This window comes from Vespula vulgaris, chromosome 1 (genome assembly GCF_905475345.1).
Source record: "Vespula vulgaris chromosome 1, iyVesVulg1.1, whole genome shotgun sequence".
NCBI classification, from domain to species: domain Eukaryota; kingdom Metazoa; phylum Arthropoda; class Insecta; order Hymenoptera; family Vespidae; genus Vespula; species Vespula vulgaris.
The window spans coordinates 12,578,400-12,597,091 of record NC_066586.1 but is presented as its reverse complement, the minus strand read 5'-3'; the positions used below and the strand labels follow the sequence as shown (position 1 = coordinate 12,597,091).

General features: G+C 34.6%; 2 protein-coding genes across 6 annotated transcripts in view; both read left to right on the top strand.

The window, feature by feature from the left end:
- The first annotated feature begins 106 nt into the window (after window positions 1–106).
- Window positions 107–18,692, top strand: part of LOC127065845 (neurocalcin homolog) — a 38,687-nt gene continuing 20,101 nt past the window's right edge. The window contains exon 1 of one of the 2 annotated variants that reach the window (XM_050998750.1): window positions 107–233. The gene's annotated coding sequence lies outside the window, so the exon portion shown is untranslated. Of the gene's footprint in view, window positions 234–4,316; window positions 4,457–18,692 lie in introns of those variants that run through there. The other variant, XM_050998760.1, reaches the window with a different exon arrangement.
- Window positions 464–18,350, top strand: LOC127065850 (neuronal calcium sensor 2). 4 transcript variants are annotated; one of them, XM_050998774.1, is made up of 6 exons: window positions 465–1,200; window positions 1,971–2,012; window positions 13,293–13,411; window positions 13,563–13,706; window positions 15,052–15,180; window positions 15,283–18,350. In XM_050998774.1, exons 3-6 carry the CDS (start codon window positions 13,301–13,303, stop codon window positions 15,457–15,459), a joined length of 561 nt encoding a protein of 186 aa, XP_050854731.1. In that variant the 5' UTR covers window positions 465–1,200; window positions 1,971–2,012; window positions 13,293–13,300; the 3' UTR covers window positions 15,460–18,350. The 4 variants fall into 4 exon arrangements, with proteins under 4 accessions (XP_050854760.1, XP_050854731.1, XP_050854750.1 ...); XM_050998784.1 differs by lacking the exons at window positions 465–1,200; window positions 1,971–2,012 and adding exons at window positions 4,351–4,456; window positions 7,114–7,588; XM_050998803.1 differs by lacking the exon at window positions 1,971–2,012 and having other exon boundaries at window positions 464–1,200.

The following is an 18,692-nucleotide window of genomic DNA, read 5'->3' as shown; positions in this document are numbered from 1 at the left end:
AAGATGGCATTATAATTTTAGTACCTCGAGCATTTCATAGAGTTCACTGCTGTTTCAAGCGCCATGCACCTATCAGCCAATACGATTCGATTTCTAGTTTAAATGCTTCGTCGATGTTCCGCGGAATGGGATTTCAATATGGCTACCGTCGTGATGTCTGCAGAAGCCAGTGTCGCGGAAATGTTTTGAATTCGATTGGTAATTGTGACGACAGATTGACGTGCGAGGCATAGGTCAGTAAGATGTATTTACGATCTGTTTTCATTCCTAATTTTTCATCCGATTAATTATCCGCTGTCAGAAAATCATTATACGTGAGAATCGTTCGGTCGAAGAACTTTAAAATTCGCTCGTACGTTCAGTCTGACGCGAGAGTAGAGAGGTTAGTCGGCGCATTGATATTCATTAACGCGTTGAAAATCACAGAAGATATACAGGTACGAATATTTTTTCCAAAGATAGATAGAATTTTATCGAAAAGCATAAGCGGAAGAGTGCGCGCGCGTATAGTGCTGCGTGATGATGCGCTAGGTGAGAAGGGAAGCAAAGGAGCGGCAGGGGTAGGGGATGAGTGTGGAAGAGAGAAAGAGAGAGAGAGAGAGAGAGAGAGAGAATACGCGAGCATATGTATGTATGTTGTATGTTGTTATGTGTGAACGTATATGTATGTAAGAGAAAGAGAGAGAGAATGCACGACTATATACGCTATGTGCGATATATGCGATAAATAAAATAAAAAGAACGGGCGTGCTTCGAGAAAATTGCGTGACACCTTTTTGCGGTGAATTTGAGTATACGAAAAGAAATCATTTCGAGGAGAAATAAAACCGTCTCTGTGAATCGTCGAATTCTTCCGGTCTTATTTGGGAAGAAGGTCGAGAGTGAGTGTCTCGCGCGTGTACTTAAACATGAAGACAAAAAATAAGGCTCGACGACGCAATAACGATGACGGAGGAGATGGCGGTGTTGGTGATGACGACGACGACTACGGTGATGACGGAGAAGGTGGAGACGGTGATGGAAACGATGGTGGTTACAACGGTGGAGGTGGTGGTGGTGGCGGCAGCGGAGGTGGCGGCAATGCGTAACGTAACGTAAAACGTTTGACGTTTACCGGCCATGCGGTCTACGAAGTACCAATAACATCGACCTATTCAAAAGCGTCCTTGTCGTCTCTCTGGACGTGACCTCATTTTGCATGTAAGTTCATATAGAATATATATATTTTTTTCTTTTTTTTTTATTATCATTCAATTCCTTTTTTTTCTGTTGTCTTTTTATTTAATTTTAATAAACTTTTTTTTTTTGGTCGTTCTTAATTGAATCGATAAGACTTAATCGCAAAACGTTTCCTATTGCAAGTGTAGTCTTATCAAAAAGGTAGAAGCTTTTTTTTATGCATTCTTGCGAGGAAGTTCAACAATGTAATATCACAGTGATTTATTTTATCATTTCTTTTTCTCTTTTCTTTTTTTCTTTTCTTATCTTTACACACACACACACACACGTACTTTTTTGTTATATTTTTTTTTTGAACATAGAAATCTTGAGAGATTTTTAATAGAATATATGATATAGCGATCAATATAAATGCTGTTTAAATCAACCTTTTTATATGATTCCTTTATAACATTGAAATATTTCCTTGTGATCTTTTAATGTAATCTATTTGCTTGTATGCTATTCGTAGGCACAGCCAGATTCACTTGGAAGCTTGATTTCTAACTCATTATGTTTGAAAATAGTTACTAGATGTGATATGGATAGCCAGATGCTGATGATTGCCAATAGTTTCATTATGGCTAATATTAACTTTCAAAGAAACACTCGCTTTACCGATCCTTATCTTCTTAGAGAATCAATAAAAGCATTGGCAATTATATTATATAAAAATAAAGGAAAAGTACATTTATATAAAATCAATATATGTTGGAACAAGAGTACCAACATAGTTTATATATTTGTTTCAGGAAATAAATATGTTACATACGACGATGCTGATAATCAGTAAGGTGAGATTATTGAAATTTTTATTTATATATATATATGTATATATATTTATATATAACATAATGCTTAATATACGGTCATATTTCTATCTAACATAAATTAATATATTTGACCGATATTTCATATTGTATATTAATATATCTAACGTAATCCCATTGATTTACTATTGTACCGATCGAACGTGACTAAAATGCGAATGCGGTATATTTAACTCTATGCAACTCTCTAATGCAACCTGAAAATAAAAGAAAAAAAGAAACATCTCGACCCTGTTTTTTTCGAACGGACGAATTCGAATAAAACATTCATTCGAAAAACTCTCGGAACTCGTGCTTGTTCCTGCGTCTAATTCAAAATCGTAGATATTGTCGTATTGTTCCCTAAGTTACTATTCTGATCGTCGTTGATAAGAATGAGCACAATATTCGACAATGTTTCATTGTATTATACATCGAAGGTTATAGTAACATTATCTATACAGCTACATCTATCGATTGGAAGTAATACGTCATTCTTTTAATCTGAAATTTCGAAAAATAATACAAATGATTGAGAAAATTTATATATTGATTGTAAAAAGAAATTATCGGATTTTTCACGAAGTAATACTGATTGACCTTGGATTTTATTTCATATCGGTTCACCTTAGAAAAGTAAGACAATTTTTTCAATAGAGAGAGAAAGAGAGAGAGAGAGAGAGAGAGAGAGAGAGAGAGAGAGAGAGAGAACGGTTACGTATAAAGACGACGATCTTTTCAGACGCCATTAGAAGAGGTAAGTCGTCCTCCAGGAGCAGCAAAATCTTCTTCATCTCTAACTGAATATATAATTTATTTTTTCTTTGTGAATTTTTCTTCTCGCTTATTCCCCATTTTTCGTCAGAGTCGTATACCTTAGAATAGCCGTTATTTTTGGACCAATGACTCACTGCGGCAGGTTTACCTTTGTCTTTCCGTTTCCGCCATATCGAATAATCTAATTTCGTTTATACCAAGTATCCTATAGTAAGTTTAATTTCATTTTCTTAAACGTTCTCATAATTCGAATTCGTATCTTGAATCAGATCCCTTATTGCATAATAATTCTATCTCTTTCTTGATATAAATTAAAAAAAGAAAAAAATAGAGAAAGAGAGGGAATACCTTTCTCGTTAAATGATTGGCTATTACGATCGTTTTAAATCATTTTTTCCAACGAAGAGAAAAATAAATGAGAAAGAGATAAAGATAAAGAAAGACATTGAGAAGGAATAAGAGAAAGATTTCAACGATTCTAAATATTCATTCTCTCGAGATTCTTTCGTCCTTGACTCACTGCTTTTCTGCATTTGTCATTTCGATCTCCCGTTCCTTTTTGGGCTACATATATTTCATACCCTTGAACATTTTCGGTTTCGCGTGTAAATGTAAAATGCTTACGTCTAACGTGAACGTCTTATCCGTATCAGCGATCTTCACTTTTCCTTAAGCAGTAACGATTGAATCGTCAAGGTTCCAGTGACCTCTTTTTCTTTTTTCTTATAAATTATTTTATTTTTTTTATAAATTTCCTAACCTCTTTCAACCAACCGCAAACCATTTGACTGACATCGAGGCAGGATTCGATCCATCAACGACAATCTTAATCAAAACTGAAAGAAAAAAGAAAGAAACAGAGAATCCAATGAAACCATAAATCTCAATGATTTCACCGCCCCCCTCTACCCGGCTTCTCCTGATACACAAAGTGGTATCCATCGTATTTTCTTCCTTTGAAAGAGAACAAAAAAAAAAAGAAAAAGAGAATCTATCGTGCCGTGTCGATAGCCGTTGTTGTGTTGGTGCGTTTTCTCGCTCTAAGCTCATTCAGATCTCGATTTTCCTCGAGCTCGTCAATTGACGTTTTTGCTCATGATATTAAGGGTACTAGAAATAGTGGATTCGAATTGACATGACTATCGGGGACGCGTTAACGGTTAAAACGTCAATGTCGCCCATGCAAATGCAAAAGCGAAAGAGAGAAAGAGAGAGAAAGAGAGCTAGAGCTAGTGCTAGAGCTAGCACAGAAATGATCGAGGGAGAGAGAGAGAGAGAGAGAGAGAGAGAGAGAGAGAGAGAGAGAGAGAGAGAGCACAACGGTGGGGGAGAAAATGGTTAACGTGCGAAGGTAGCGCCTCTCTCGTGGTGCTGGAAGATAGAGGAAGAAAGGGAGCGGAGTAGGTTAGGTGTATGTATGTGTGGGTGTTGTCTCTTTTTCTCTCTCTCTGTTTCTCTCTGTGTCTGTGTGTGTGTGCTCTCTCTCTCGCTACTGGAAAAGGGGAGGAGCGGAATAAGTGGGGGCGGCTCGTTTAGCACGCAGGATCAGCTTCGGGCAGAGAGAGCCTCGGCTCCGTCGCTTTTACCTACCTCTAACTAGTACCTCCGCCGCATTCGTACGCGATACGAAGTACACGCGACCTGCTGGATCTGTGAGATTTTTCTACAGATATCACTTTTTGACATTATCTGTGTCTGTCTCTCTCTCTCTCTCTCTCTCTCTCTCTCTCTCTCTCTCTATATCTATCTATCTATCTATCAATCTTTCTTTCTCTCTGTCTTTCTCTAATTTTCTACTTCTTTGTCTATCACTGTCTTTCTTTTTCTCTCTTTTATTCGCTTGTTATATATATATATATATATATATATATATATATATATATATATCTTATCTCTTTCTTTTTCTGTGTCTCTAATATATGTGTCTCTCTCTTTCTCTTTCTCTTTTTCTGTCTTCGTCGCACGCGCGCGCACTGATAACCCTTGGCACCCCCAATGTTCTCTCTCTGTCTCTCTCTCTCTCTAGTGCAAACTCACCCCACCTTCTCCTACATCCGTCATTCCACCCCCTTCCCTTAGAGCACTACTCCACCTTCCTCCTTCTCCTCTTCCCTTTTTTCCACATCGCATCGATCTCGCCCTCGCACGAAGCGTTAACAATTAAAGAAGCACGAGAGAAGGAGTAAGAGGAAGTGGAGGAGGAAGGGCAAAAGCGCAAAAAAGACATTATCGCTTCGTCTTAGTACACGGCACGATCGACCACGACATTCAGTTTTCAAGAGAAAGTTTCTCTCTCTCTCTCTCTCTTTTTTTTTCTTTTTATGTATATCAGAAGGGATGTTTAATTATAATTTATGTACGAGAAATCGTTCGCTTACGTTACATTATTTTTCTTTCTTTTTTTTTTCACGAGTTTCTTAACGATGCATTTTTCCTAAATTCTTTTTATTTTATAAAAGAGAATGAGAAACAGATAGAAAAAGAGAGAGAGCGAGAGAAAAAGAGAGAGTTGTAGTACAACAAACCATTTTTTTTTCTTTATTCTTTTTTTTTTGTTTTGTTTTTCTTCTTTTTAATCGTTATATGATTCTACATATTGGAAAACAGGATGTAAGAAGGGGAAAAAAGGGAAAGAAAGAAAAAAAATAATATAATGTTACTCGCGTAGGCGTGCTTGTAGAACGGTTGAGTAAAACTACTAGTCGTAACGAGGGTACGAGTTAGAATGACGAGCAAAGAGAACATCGCTTATATGGTATAAGTGTATAGACATATGTTCATATATAGATATATACATATACACCTATATTAGTATACACACCTGTATCATATAAGAACGCATGCCTATCTGGCTATGTGTTGCGTCTATCTATGCCTATATATGTGTGTCTGTATTTGTAATAGCCACGAGTAATGCGCAAATCTACGCGTTTGCGTTTGCTTTCGTAAATGAACACGCCTACATGAGCTACATGTTAGAGAAAGATTGAAGTTTAAGGGGATGAAGTAACGTTTTCGCTTTCCCTTTTATAAGAAGATTTTGTTTAACTTCCAACGTGGTTATTTCTCTTTTCTATCTCTAACACTTTTATTCTGCTTTTCACTTTAACACTATCCTCTCTTTTTTTTTTATTTTTTCAATCTTTTTTTTTCTTTTTATATTTTTTATATCTCTTTCATACTTCTTTTTTACATCTCGCGATGCTTTATAAATTATGACGGCTTAAGATAAACGAAATTATTTTTTGTTTTTTTTTTTCTTTTTTTATCTTGGTCTTCTCTCTTTCTCTCTCTCTCGCTCTCTCTATGTGTATGTGTGTGTCTTTCTTTTCCTATATGCACATATGTACTCTAAGCAAATACTCTAAAAAACAAGGACGAATTATACGTACGCAAGTGGTACATATGTACATCACTTCTTCAAACTAAAACTCACAACGAAATGAGCGTGCATTATCGTTGCTAAACATTTCTACTTAACACTTCTAATTCTTATAATCCTTTAGAATACTTTTGTATGTATCTAATGCCACTTTATTTAACAGAATTATGTATTCAAACGCAAGAGAGAAAGAGGGTTTATCTTTCGACTAGTGTTCTCTTTCTCGTTTACATTCAAACGTATATTTCTTTCACGATTTATATAGATAGATATAACATTTTGAAGATAAATTACTTTTATCTTTCGTCGTTTTAGCGTAAAAGATTGACATTTCATTCGAGTTAGAAATTTTTTTAAAAAGTCAAGGGTTAATTTGATAATTTAAATATCATCGATGTTGATCGATCCGTGACATCATTGAGGGTAAAGAAAAATAAGAAAAAAAAAAAAAGAACAAGCCACCAAAAAAATTTTTCTTTAGTAACATTAAATAATAGTTAGATTTTTTTAATGAATTTTATAAATATTTAATAAAAAGTCATATATATATATATATATTTATATATTTATATGAATAATACAGCGAGAAGAATCAATACGACGGAAATCGACGTGTGTAACAAATTACAACAAAATTAAAAAAAAAAAGATAATAAAAAATAAATAAACATTATCTATAGGCTTGAATGAGAGGTGGAAGAGGAGGAGAAGAGAGGTTTTAATCGATGTTAGATCATCCCACTTTTGAGAGTGAAGAGAATCGAGCAGCTTTTCTCTTTCTCTCTCTCTTACTTTTTCTCTCTCTCTCTCTCTTTGTCTCTCTCTCTCTCTCTCTCTCTTTCTCTCTCTCTCTCTTTCTCTCTCTCTCTCTCTCTTTCTCTCTGTTCATTGCATCCGGTATTGTATACGAATTGAATTTTTACGCAGGGAAGGGGACAAGACGAATGCAAAAGTGAAAAGCGACGATCGTGTGTATAATAATCGGAATATTGTCGTTCATTGGTTGTGAAAGAGGTGATGCTTTCGAATCCTAATGACAAAACCATTTTATATATTTCGTGTCGCGTGTGTGAGTTGTCGTTTATTGGGTTGTTGTTATTGTCGTCGTCGTCCTCTTCATCATTATTACGGCACGGTGAAGTGCGCGTGTGTTGTACATCGATCGAATCGCGGCGCGTGTACTTGTAACGAGTTTTTAACTTCGCTGCTCTAGGAGTGATACACCATACGATACCAAGTTTATTCGTAAAATAACGCGTCGAAGAGAATTTTTCGTACCGAGTAATTGCCTCGTTTGTGTATATATATATATATATATACACATCTATATAGAGATATATTTATATATATATATATATATATATACGCCGTCGACACGCCGTATTTGATAAGTCAACGAGCGGTAAGTGTATCTGACATTTTTTTTACAGATCGAAATTTTCGGATGATCTAAGAATATTCTCAACGATTGATAAACGATTCTTACAAATTTATCTTATATTTTCTATATATTTTCTTTTTTTCAGTATGTTTTTTCAGTTTGTCTTACGAGTGGAATATATAAAAGTTCGCTTCTTTATTCTCTTTTATATATATATATTTTATATACATAACATATATATATAAAAGATTAATATTTATATACGTACATATAAATTTTTCTATATCTATATATCTAGAAATTTATATATTTATCTGTTTACGTAATAATTTGATTCAAGATATTTGTAATTTTATTTTAATTGCATTGTTATATACTATTTTGCATTATATATATCGTATTTTATACTTTAAAGCGACGATTATAACGAAGACGAACAAAATAAGCCTGTATTATTTTACCCTCGTTGGATGATTATACGAGCGTCGTATCAACGGTTACACGAGAACCAAGTCCGAATAATCACCACACTCGTTATTCTCTGTGGATTTCTATTTGACTGTGGATAGTGGTAGTAGGGATGTATTTAAAGGGAAAAAGACGCGACGATAATCGCGTCTCATTGTCAGATTATTGTCATATATGATGCATCGCACTATTGTATTTCTCGGGAGGCTACAATCATACAACAGTTCTGTTCTCCTTTCATACTTTGTTCCTAATGGTACGATCTAACGATAAGGAAACTAAAGCTATTTTGCGTTATTCCGTGATGATGTGAGAATCGTTATTTCAAATAATAAAATAAATATCGATATAATCGCTATAATAATGTTTTGCGTGTATAAATAGATAGCTAAATGGATATAATTTTTTTCCTTCTTGCGTGCGTGTATGTGTATGTATGTCTTTTAAATTTAATTGAACGTTTCTCATCGAAGACATATATTTACATAAAAAGATAAGATTATCTATTTCGAAAAGATGATCTATTAATGAATGTGGAAATGTCTGACACTAGGATATTGGTGATATTATATTATCACGCGATGTATATAAATTAAAAGTTGTGACAGTAGTCACGCTCTTTAAAGTTAAAAGTACTTACTTTCTCGTGTATTAATACATTGTTTAATGACCAAAGATTAATTACAGTAATGACTCTTGAATTCGTATTATTAATTCCTTTCATTTTAAAAATAGAACACAAGAAAGGAAACGGTATTAATGGTTTAACGAGATCAAACGAAATGATGAAATACAAACGAAAGTGATTACAAATATGTATAGTCCTTTGTGATTAAAAATTTAATTAATTAATCTAATCAATTTCTAACCTTTCGCATAATACACATCGTATGCGAATAACATTGTCTATTTGGTTTTAGACATTTTGACAAATCGCATTTTCGTGCCAATATCATACATCTCGACTTCTCTCTTTCTTGTTTTATTATTTTCTCATTCTCATTCTCCTTCTTCTTCTTCAACAATAATATCCTCTTTCTCGGCATCTAGGAAATGATTTATAGGCGCATAAATTTTCCTACCAGAGTAAGAAATTTTCGACGCTACTCACGACATACATAAATTGTATTTGAATTTTCTTCGCTGTTGTCTGCCTTACGAATACGATACCAATTTTCTTTTTCTTACGTAAAACGAAACAAGGAAAAGTTATATCATTGGTAAAGAATCTTATCTCTTATTACGTATACTAAGCAATTCGTCAAAGCTAAAAGAATTTAAATGATTGTAAAAATATGCGCGACAATTGAATACCACAATACGAAAATAGATAATAAGAACGATCAAACGCTTAATCTGATCGTTCGATCGTACTAGATCACTCTCATCTCTGTTTTATTTTTACATACAGGGTGGTTCGCAAGTTAATCATTAAAAATGCGTTGTTATCGTAAACAAGTTTAATTTATAAATGTTAAGCGATACGAAATTTAATAGATCTCATTTTTTCGTTGAAAACGAGGCTAGGTACTAATATGGATTAGTAACATATTGTTGCTAATTTTTTAAGTAATTAATTTATTATTATATCATATAATATAGTTTAACGTTAGCGAATTAAATCTGTTTACAATAATAATATATTTTTGTTGATCGACTTATAGGCCACCATGTGCACACACACATCTTACAAGCCATTTTTTTCTAGACGTCGATAAAATATTCTAGTAATTGAAGCCGGATCAAGTAAAAGTACGATTGAATCTGGCGCAACGTTGAATCCTTGATCCGACCTCGTTTGTAGATCTTCTTAATGATAGACGTGAAATTTGCAATTTTAATGTCTAGCCTTTCTATTTTCATCGTTGATAAATCGAAAGAACGAATTTAGGAACGTAAAAACGATTCGTTTTCAGTTCCGTTTCTCGTGTTAATATTATTAAAAGATAAAGAGATATTGTTTTTATGAAAACGTAATATTTGTCTTCTTCCTTTTTTTTCATGCAATTCTTAGGGAAAAAAAGAAAAGAAATAGGAATTATAAAAATGATTTACTTCATGTAATGTTCGTAATGGCCGCCTCGAGCATGCACGTGCATTATCAGATAATCCTGTCATTAAATCTGCACCGACGTGGCGTACGCGTTTATGTATATACGTGTATGCCTGAAGCAGTATCTCTAAAGATCCCTTCGTCTCATATTTTTTTTTTGCCTTTTCCTTTTCTATATCCTTCTTTTAGTATTAGCCAATATCATGCTTTTATGCGATTCGCCGGATGGTTTTTTTTCCTTTTTCTTTTTTTTTCAGAAGCAGTAAAGTGTAAAGGATAAATGAGGAATTTTGTTTTCTAAGCCATCTCTCTCTCTTTCTCTCTCTCTCTTTTCCTTTTTCTCTTTCTATCTCTATCTTTCCCTCGTATACACGAGCTTTCTCTAATAAGGTCGATATTAAAAACGCGACGGGAAAGATGAAAGAAGATACGGTCGACGAAATCGATCCAAAAGAAAAACGAGAGGAAAAAAAAGAGAGATATTTGGAGCAACCTTTTCGGATACACGTGTACTCATTGTACGATATCGTTGTAGCATAGGTAAATAAAAACGAGTGTGTTTTACGGATGTGTAATCATTTCGGCAAATGATGAGTCGAGTCGACTCATCGTTGTGTAAAGAAGTCGTGCGTTATGTTTTCTCGGGGGATATTTCAAACTAAATAAAAAAAGAAAAAAAAAGTAAAGAAAAACAAGAAGAAAAAGATTAAAAAAAAAAAAAAAACTACAACCAGCATTCGATGGCTTACAGCCAACGTCATTTTTCATTCAACACACAAATTGAGCGACATACAACATCAATTCTATCTCGTTTGTTCCTTATTCTTTTGATAATTCTATCGAAACGACTACAATATTTTTATCTTATCCCATGTGGAATAAGGTGAAGGGAGAAAGAGAGAGAGAGAGAGAAAGGGAGAAATTGAGAGCTCGTAGTAACACTTGTAAACGTTTCCAACAAGAGAGCGAACGTGCATAGTCGGAATAATGGCCACAAACGAGACAAGTTTCTAATTGGGTAATACGTATCTTGCCATAACAGTACAACCCGTTTTGTTTCACCTTCCATGTCATTGATTCGACTTCAACACGACGATTTCTTTTGTAACTTATGCTTTCTAGTTTCATTTAACGTTCCTTGATACTTTTGATAACTTTTCTCGTTTTCTTCTTCTTTTTTTCCGACCCTGATTTTTCACGAAATATTCGATTAGTTCAAATATTAATGTTTTGCTGATATATTTCATGAATAGAAATCGTTAACAAACAGAAGATGTTCAATGTTATATGACTCATCCTATATGTATAGTTAGCCCTGCTCTCGTATATCTCAATCGGATAATGTACAGTTCAGAGGATTTATATAATCGGGGATTATCCGTCGAATCCTTACGATAATGTTTTCGACATATACATACATACATTACACACGCACACATATACATATTTATATCTATATACATATATAGATATTATTCCCTGGACTCTCATACAATTTGTAGATTTTGTCGATCTCTTATGCAAAAAGGAATACGTAAATCTCGTGTTATAAGACGTTTACGTACACAATATTGACTATTATCGGTCGATCGGGGTCATTTAAAGAAAAATGTAACATTTTTTATTCTATTTATATATATTCTGTTTCAAAAATTTTTACTCATGTACGAATATACGTGTGGGAGTAACTGTAGCTATATTGATTGCGGTTCCCAGGCCTCTGCGCGTCTCTGCGTGCGCGGGGCCAATGCAGATCGCGCACCACCATCTCTTCTCGTATACGTAGTTTCCTCTACTCTCCTTACCTCTCCTCCTTTCCATCCTCTTTCCCCTTCCTTCTCTCTCTCTCTCTCTCTCTCTCTCTCCGTTTTCTTTTCTTCCTTCTTCTTCGACTCCTCCTCTCCCTCTCCTTCCTTTTGAATCCTGCGCTCTTGCCTTTGCTCTTTTATTTTAATAGAAAATCGCCGATAAACGAGTAACCCCTTTCTTTATAGTTAAATATTCTTCTCTCTCTCTCTCTTTCTCTCTTTTTCTCTTTCTCTCTTTCTCTTTCTATCTATCTATCTATCTATCTATCTATCTATCTATCTATCTATCTATCTATTCATCTATCTCTATTTTTCTTTAATATAATTTTGCAATTTTTATACAATAACGAACTCGTACGAGTCAATCTTTTAAAAATTGTATTTTTTACAATATTTTAAAAGCAGCTCGGATAATAAAATTAATGGGGGCAAGAAAAGAATGAAGAGGATAATTAAGAGGACATTTTCTACGTTTGTGATAGAGTCAAGGAGCAGAAAGTGGATTGCACTTATGCCAAAGAAACCTAGTCCTTGAGTGACAATTTTGAAAAGCCCGTAAACTTAGGCGTAATAATGATTTTTAATTTCTTTTCTTTTTCTTTTCTTTTTCTTTTTTAAACGCGGTTTAAGTGTAATTTTTGAAATTTAATGAATATTATAATGTAATACAATGTGACTATATTGATCTCTTCATATTTAATCCTTCTTTTTTAAGGTTACTCGATTCACCATCCCTTTCTTTTTACTACCTCCCGACTCCTTCTTTTTCTCTCTTTTTTTTTTTAACATTCGTCACATAGCTTTTCTTAAGTTTATCGGCGTATACACCAGACTCTTTATTACGACATTACTTTCCTCTTATGTATTTTTGATTACTATGCGAAGCACGCGAGTCTTCGTAATTTCCTGCCGAATGTAACGTATGTATCTACGTACGTACGTTTTTTCTTTGCGACATACACAATTGGCTTTCACGTTCGTCGTATAAATAAAACGAGAACTTTTCATTCGAGAAGCCTTCAAATTGTTGATTTTTATTTTTGTTTTGTTTGTTTCGTTTTATTTCAATAAAATTCTTTCTCTCCGTTTCTTTTTCTCCCCTATTTATATGATATTATTTCTACTGTCGTGAAGAGTGTAGATTTGAAATAAAATAACTGGATCGTATATAAAATTATATCGTAAAATTAGATCATAAAAGTGGATGAAAATCGTTACGGTATTGTTAACCCGTTAATTAATTTATAATTATCTACTGTAATAATTATTCTTTACAGTTGGTAGCATCGAATACAATTCAACGCAAAACTTTATCGAAAGCTTCAAAATTCTCATTATCGGAGGAGTTTAATTATATAGGAAACATTTAAGGTGGAACGTTTCTGTTTTCTTCCAGATTACAAAATGGGTTGTTTTGGGAGCAAGGATAAGTTGAGTAAAGAGGATATGGAGTTTCTCAAGTCACGCACGCGATATGACGAAAGCACAATCAAGGAATGGTACAAGGGATTCAAAGTAAGTGCATTACGGTGTTTATCTTTGTTAATGTTATCTCTGTATACAAAAAAATAAATTTATTCTTTATGTTATATAATTCCGTTTGATTTCATCTTTTTTCATTTTGCTTTTTTTTTTAATTATTTTTCTTTCTTTTTTTTGTTTACAGCAAGACTGTCCTAACGGCAGATTAACGCCCGCAAAATTTGTTGACATGTATAAAACGTTCTTTCCGTCTGGTCACGCGGAAGAATTTTGCGATCACGTATTCCGCACATTCGACATGGATAAAAACGGTTATATCGACTTTAAGGTAAGGGATATTTTTATATTGACGAGAACGTCGATAATTTCATTTACTCGAACGCGTGTGCGTGCGTCTTTTATTATACGGTGCATAGGCAAGATAATATATACCATAGACTCACGTCGTTATAGTACTATTATAGTATTATAATAAACTTATAGGATCCGTGTTCGTCTCCGTGTAAATCGACCATTTTTTTTTTTTTTTAATAACGTATCATATTTCATTTCATACATTAAAGTCGTTATTATACCACAGTAATCGATCGAATAATAAGATATACTTGACTTTTACAAAAATGATATTACGTTATTTACGTAGTATTCATCAACAAATATTATCTAAAAGCGATCGTTGAACAAGGTGTTAAAGTTCAACGAAGAACGATCAAGCATTCGTGCGTAATCCGATCAAACGGATTCACTCTGAATAGGGATATAACAATTTATGCCTGCTTAAACGAAACCAGTGATCAAAGGTTCGTTTGTGGGAATATACGAGAAAGGTGATTTTGTGTACATACACATTACATAAGTATTATCGTGAGTCTTTTGCCGTCTGAATTTCGGTCACACAGAGAAAGAGAGACGACGTCGATGCTCCGAGACAAAAAGTCGCGAAAAATGCTCGCTCACCCTCTGTAATTTTCGGTTAGGTAATCTAGATCTCTCTTACCATCCTTCTCCTTTTCTCTCTTTTTCTCTTTCTTTCTTGAAGTCGCTACTTTTCGACGACTTTTCTGCGACTTTTATAAAAGGAGCGTGTCCCCAATGTAAGACCGAAATCAGTGATGTGTGGAGGAAGGGTGACTAGAGAGGTCGTCGTGTCTGCTGGGTCAATATGAGAAGTGGAGACACTTCGAAGGTCAGGAAGAGCAAAGAGCGAAGCCATTCCTTCCCCCTTATACCTTTCTATCGCTATCCTCCGTCTTACACTACCTACAAAGCCCTTCTCATCGTTGTCTATCTACCTTCGAGCGTTAGCTGACCCACTTTTACCTATACACTGTACTTATACCATGCCCCAAAACGAGCAACCTCTCCAAACCCCGTGTCCCACCGTACCTTTCCGCTTCACCTCGACATCCACACGAAGATTCGACCCTTTCAATGTTCTCTTTTTCTCCTTTCTCTCTCTCTCTCTCTCTCTCTCTATCTATCTATCTCTTGACATAATCGACAATATAAAGCACGATCTTCGCTCTGACATCCTAATACTACATGGCTTCCATCATTTGAGAGAAGAAATTTCTTCAAAGTGAAAAGCCAGAAAAGCGTTTTACTGAAAAACGATCGTCATCGAAACCGAAACGTCAGGATTGAAAGCCTATCTCTTCGTTCTTTCGTTCCAGGAATTTCTCTTAGCCATCGACGTTACTTCCTGTGGTACACCGGAAGAAAAGCTAAAGTGGGCATTCCGGATGTATGACGTTGATGGAAATGGTGTTATTGATATTCAAGAAATGACAAAGATCGTTCAAGTAAGGAATTTATCCTTTTGAGGATTAATTCAGCTTCGAGATATCTTTTCTTATAGTTGGCTCATATTTCCTAGAAAAATATCGATGCGCTATGTGTTTCAGGCGATATACGATATGCTCGGAGCATGTTCGAGCAACAGGCCAGCGGACAGCGCTGAAGAAAGGACTAAGAATATATTCGCTAAAATGGATGAGAATCATGACGGGCAATTGACGCAAGACGAATTCCTTAAGGGTTGCCTTCAAGACGAAGAGCTCTCCAAAATGTTGGCTCCTTAATCTGACTGCCTACCTTTCACAGAGAATTCATTGACGGGCGTCTGAACGTTTTTTAGGACGGATTTATGAAATAATGAAAGAATTATTACCGTCGCTGCTGTTACGATCTCTGTCGCTGCTGCTGCCTCCACTACTAACACCAATACCACCACCACCACCACCACTACCAATGGAACACCATCGTTAAATTTAACAAAACCACCGTCGCTACCACCATCGCCATCACCACTACCACCATTACCAATACCACTACCACCACCAACACTACCACCGCTACCACTACCATCATCACAGTTGCAACCGTTTTATTATCACTTGTCGCCACTGCAACGTCTCTCCTCCAGCTTCGCAGCAGTTATTCCCTCGTCTTTTCGTGAGATTATAAGACCAGATACATTGACGATAATGACGATGATGATGATAATAAATGAATGAATGAATGAATGATGATGATGATGATAATAATGATGATGATGACGACGACGACGACGATGATGATGATAATGATGATGATGATCTTGATGATGATAATGATGATGACGATGATGATTTTTATTTCTTGAAAGCAAGAAATAACGTCATCGTTAAGAGCGACCGATGACTATTAAGAACACCTTACGATTTTAAATTCAAATATAATCTACAGTTAGGAGATTCAAAAGAGAAGGGTGGGAGAAAGAAACGAAGAAATAGGGAAAGAAAATATGGAATTCAGTTTGCACGAATAGCGAAAACGTATACGAGCGTATTTTCGGTGATCTTACTTCGTATATAATCGTTTTCAACTCGGTCGCATAATGCAAAATGTAAGATCTTGCATTGCAATAATCGCCTGGTTATTAAGATTTTTCACTCGAACCTGTGAACCAGTGGATAATTCGATTACGAATTAATCTAGTTATATCGATCGATTCTGCACACGTAATAAACGTGTGTGATAATCCCTTCGTAATCGTTTGAATTTGCTATAATACCAATTCATTAAACGAACTTCGCTGGGCCGAAAAGATCGATTAAAAAAAAAGGAAAAAAAAATTGTTAAGTATCTCACGGAGACCGCGCAAATGTGGTCCAAGTTAATAGAGAAGGATTTATTAACTATACTTTCGGGAAAATGCGCGCAAACGGTATATACATAAAATGTGCGTGGCGCTAAATTTTAGCGGCTTCTAGCGCGTCCCAATCTTTAAGAATTAGGGAAATAAACATCGAAAATACTCGATCGATTGCGAGTTCAACAATGGTTAATATTCGCATCGATTTTTATGCAAATGAAAGGATATTCGTTCTCTTTTTTTTTTTTTTTTTTTCTTTATATAATTGTTTTTCATAGAATTTCAATGTTAGGAAAAACCAAGCTATTAGAATTAACGAAACGTGCTCTTCGCATTCTAATTTGATTATTATGAATTAATAATTTTCGAGTCAAATGATTCGAAACGTTTTGCTTACGTTTGCAACGGAGCAAAAATGATGAAGGTAAAGACTTAAATATTTTTCGATTTTAATGACTATTATTTTCGAGCAAATACATTTGCAATATATAAATTTTTATTACCCATGCATAAAAATCTCGCTGAGGAATCATCGATGATTATATAATAATATTGCGTACACGGATTATATGCTTTCCTAAATGGTCTCTTTTTAAATTTCTTTTAACTTCTCTTCGTCATGATTATGTGCCTTTCTCCTTTTTTTCCGAGCACTCACTTGGATAAAATAATACCGTAAACAAATAGAAATTATTAATGAATGGCTATTATTAGAATATATTTCAATAATATTTCGGATATCTTGACTATATTTCCCCATGAGAAAGAAACAAAAACAAAAAAGAAAACAAACAGACAAACAAAACAAAAAGAAAATACTAGTAATAATAATAAAAAGAAGAAGAGAGAAAAAAACAGGCTGGTCTCTGTTTAGTGATAGAATTCGACCAACTCTGTGTTTGTATTAGAATGAGCTACGTCAGGCTGTCGTAGAATAACTTTTTCTCATTGGTATACGCGCAATGTGTTTTCAATATAAAACACCTTTACACATATATACATACATATATATATAAATAAATAAATAAATAAATAAATAAATAAATAAATATTTAACACGTTCAGCGCCGTACAAATCTTGTACGATTTTATTCCGCTGCGCCGGAAAACAATATTATGCGTAGTGCTCCTGCGTTACTGCCGGTCACCCGTGACCTTAAAACACTGCAAAAAAAAATATACACGGTGTCGGTCATTGGTAGCTAACTCGTGGCGCGTAACGTGTTAAAATAAAATAACAAAAAAAAAAGAAAAAAAAAAAGAAATTTTGTATATTGGCGAGCATTGAGGAAAATATATTTGCCGAAGATAGCAAATATTTGGTGAACTGGTCCAAAAGAAAAAAAGAATTAAAAAAAAAAAAAGAAAAGAAAAAGAGAGAAGAAAATCAAGCGGACCGTTGTTATCTGTTCTCCTGTCGTTCTGGATCCACGTTCTCTCGCACGTTTGGCATCGATCTAACTAAAAGACCCAATATACAAAACTTTAAACGAATTAGAAGCATCTGCACACTGTCATCGGTTTACACGTGACAGCACCTTCTTTTCTTCTATATCGCTCACGGGTAAACAAAAAAAGATAAAGAAAAAAACATACATACATACATACACACACACACACACACACACATACACAGAAATGTTCGCTTTGCTCTTATAGCATTACACAAAACATTTTGACGACTGACAGAAGGATATTGCAGAACGAGACATCGTGATTCTTCTTCTCGTAATAGAAAGTGCAGCATTGACAATCGAATTAATAAGTTTCCTCTATGAAAGAGAAAGAAAGAGAGAGAAAGAGTGAGAGAGAGAGAGAGAGAGAATAAGAAAAAGAGAGGAGAGAGAGGGTAAGAGAAAGTCCCTTAAAACGAATTATGTAAGAACTTTAAAGAGAACGAAACCAAAGTGCATTATATGTAATAGAGAACCACTATATCTCCATTTTAGTTATCATTCTGGAATTAAAACCTTTACAAAATAAAACCATGATTTGGCATAAAGAGAGAGAGAGAGAGAGAGAGAGAGAGAGAGAGAGAGAGAGAGAGAGAGAGAGAGAGAGAGAGAGAGAGAGAGAGAGAGCATATGGCGGACATTTAAATATAACAACAAAACTATATATATACATACATATATATATATATATATATGTATATGTATATGTATATATATAAACTAA

Coding starts and splice junctions, on each gene's coding strand:
- LOC127065850 (XM_050998803.1), top strand. CDS start 13,301: ATGGGTTGTTTTGGGAGCAAGGATAAGTTGAGTAAAGAGGATATGGAG. Junction 13,412..13,562: donor AATGGTACAAGGGATTCAAA/GTAAGTGCATTA, acceptor TTTTGTTTACAG/CAAGACTGTCCTAACGGCAG. Junction 13,707..15,051: donor ACGGTTATATCGACTTTAAG/GTAAGGGATATT, acceptor CTTTCGTTCCAG/GAATTTCTCTTAGCCATCGA.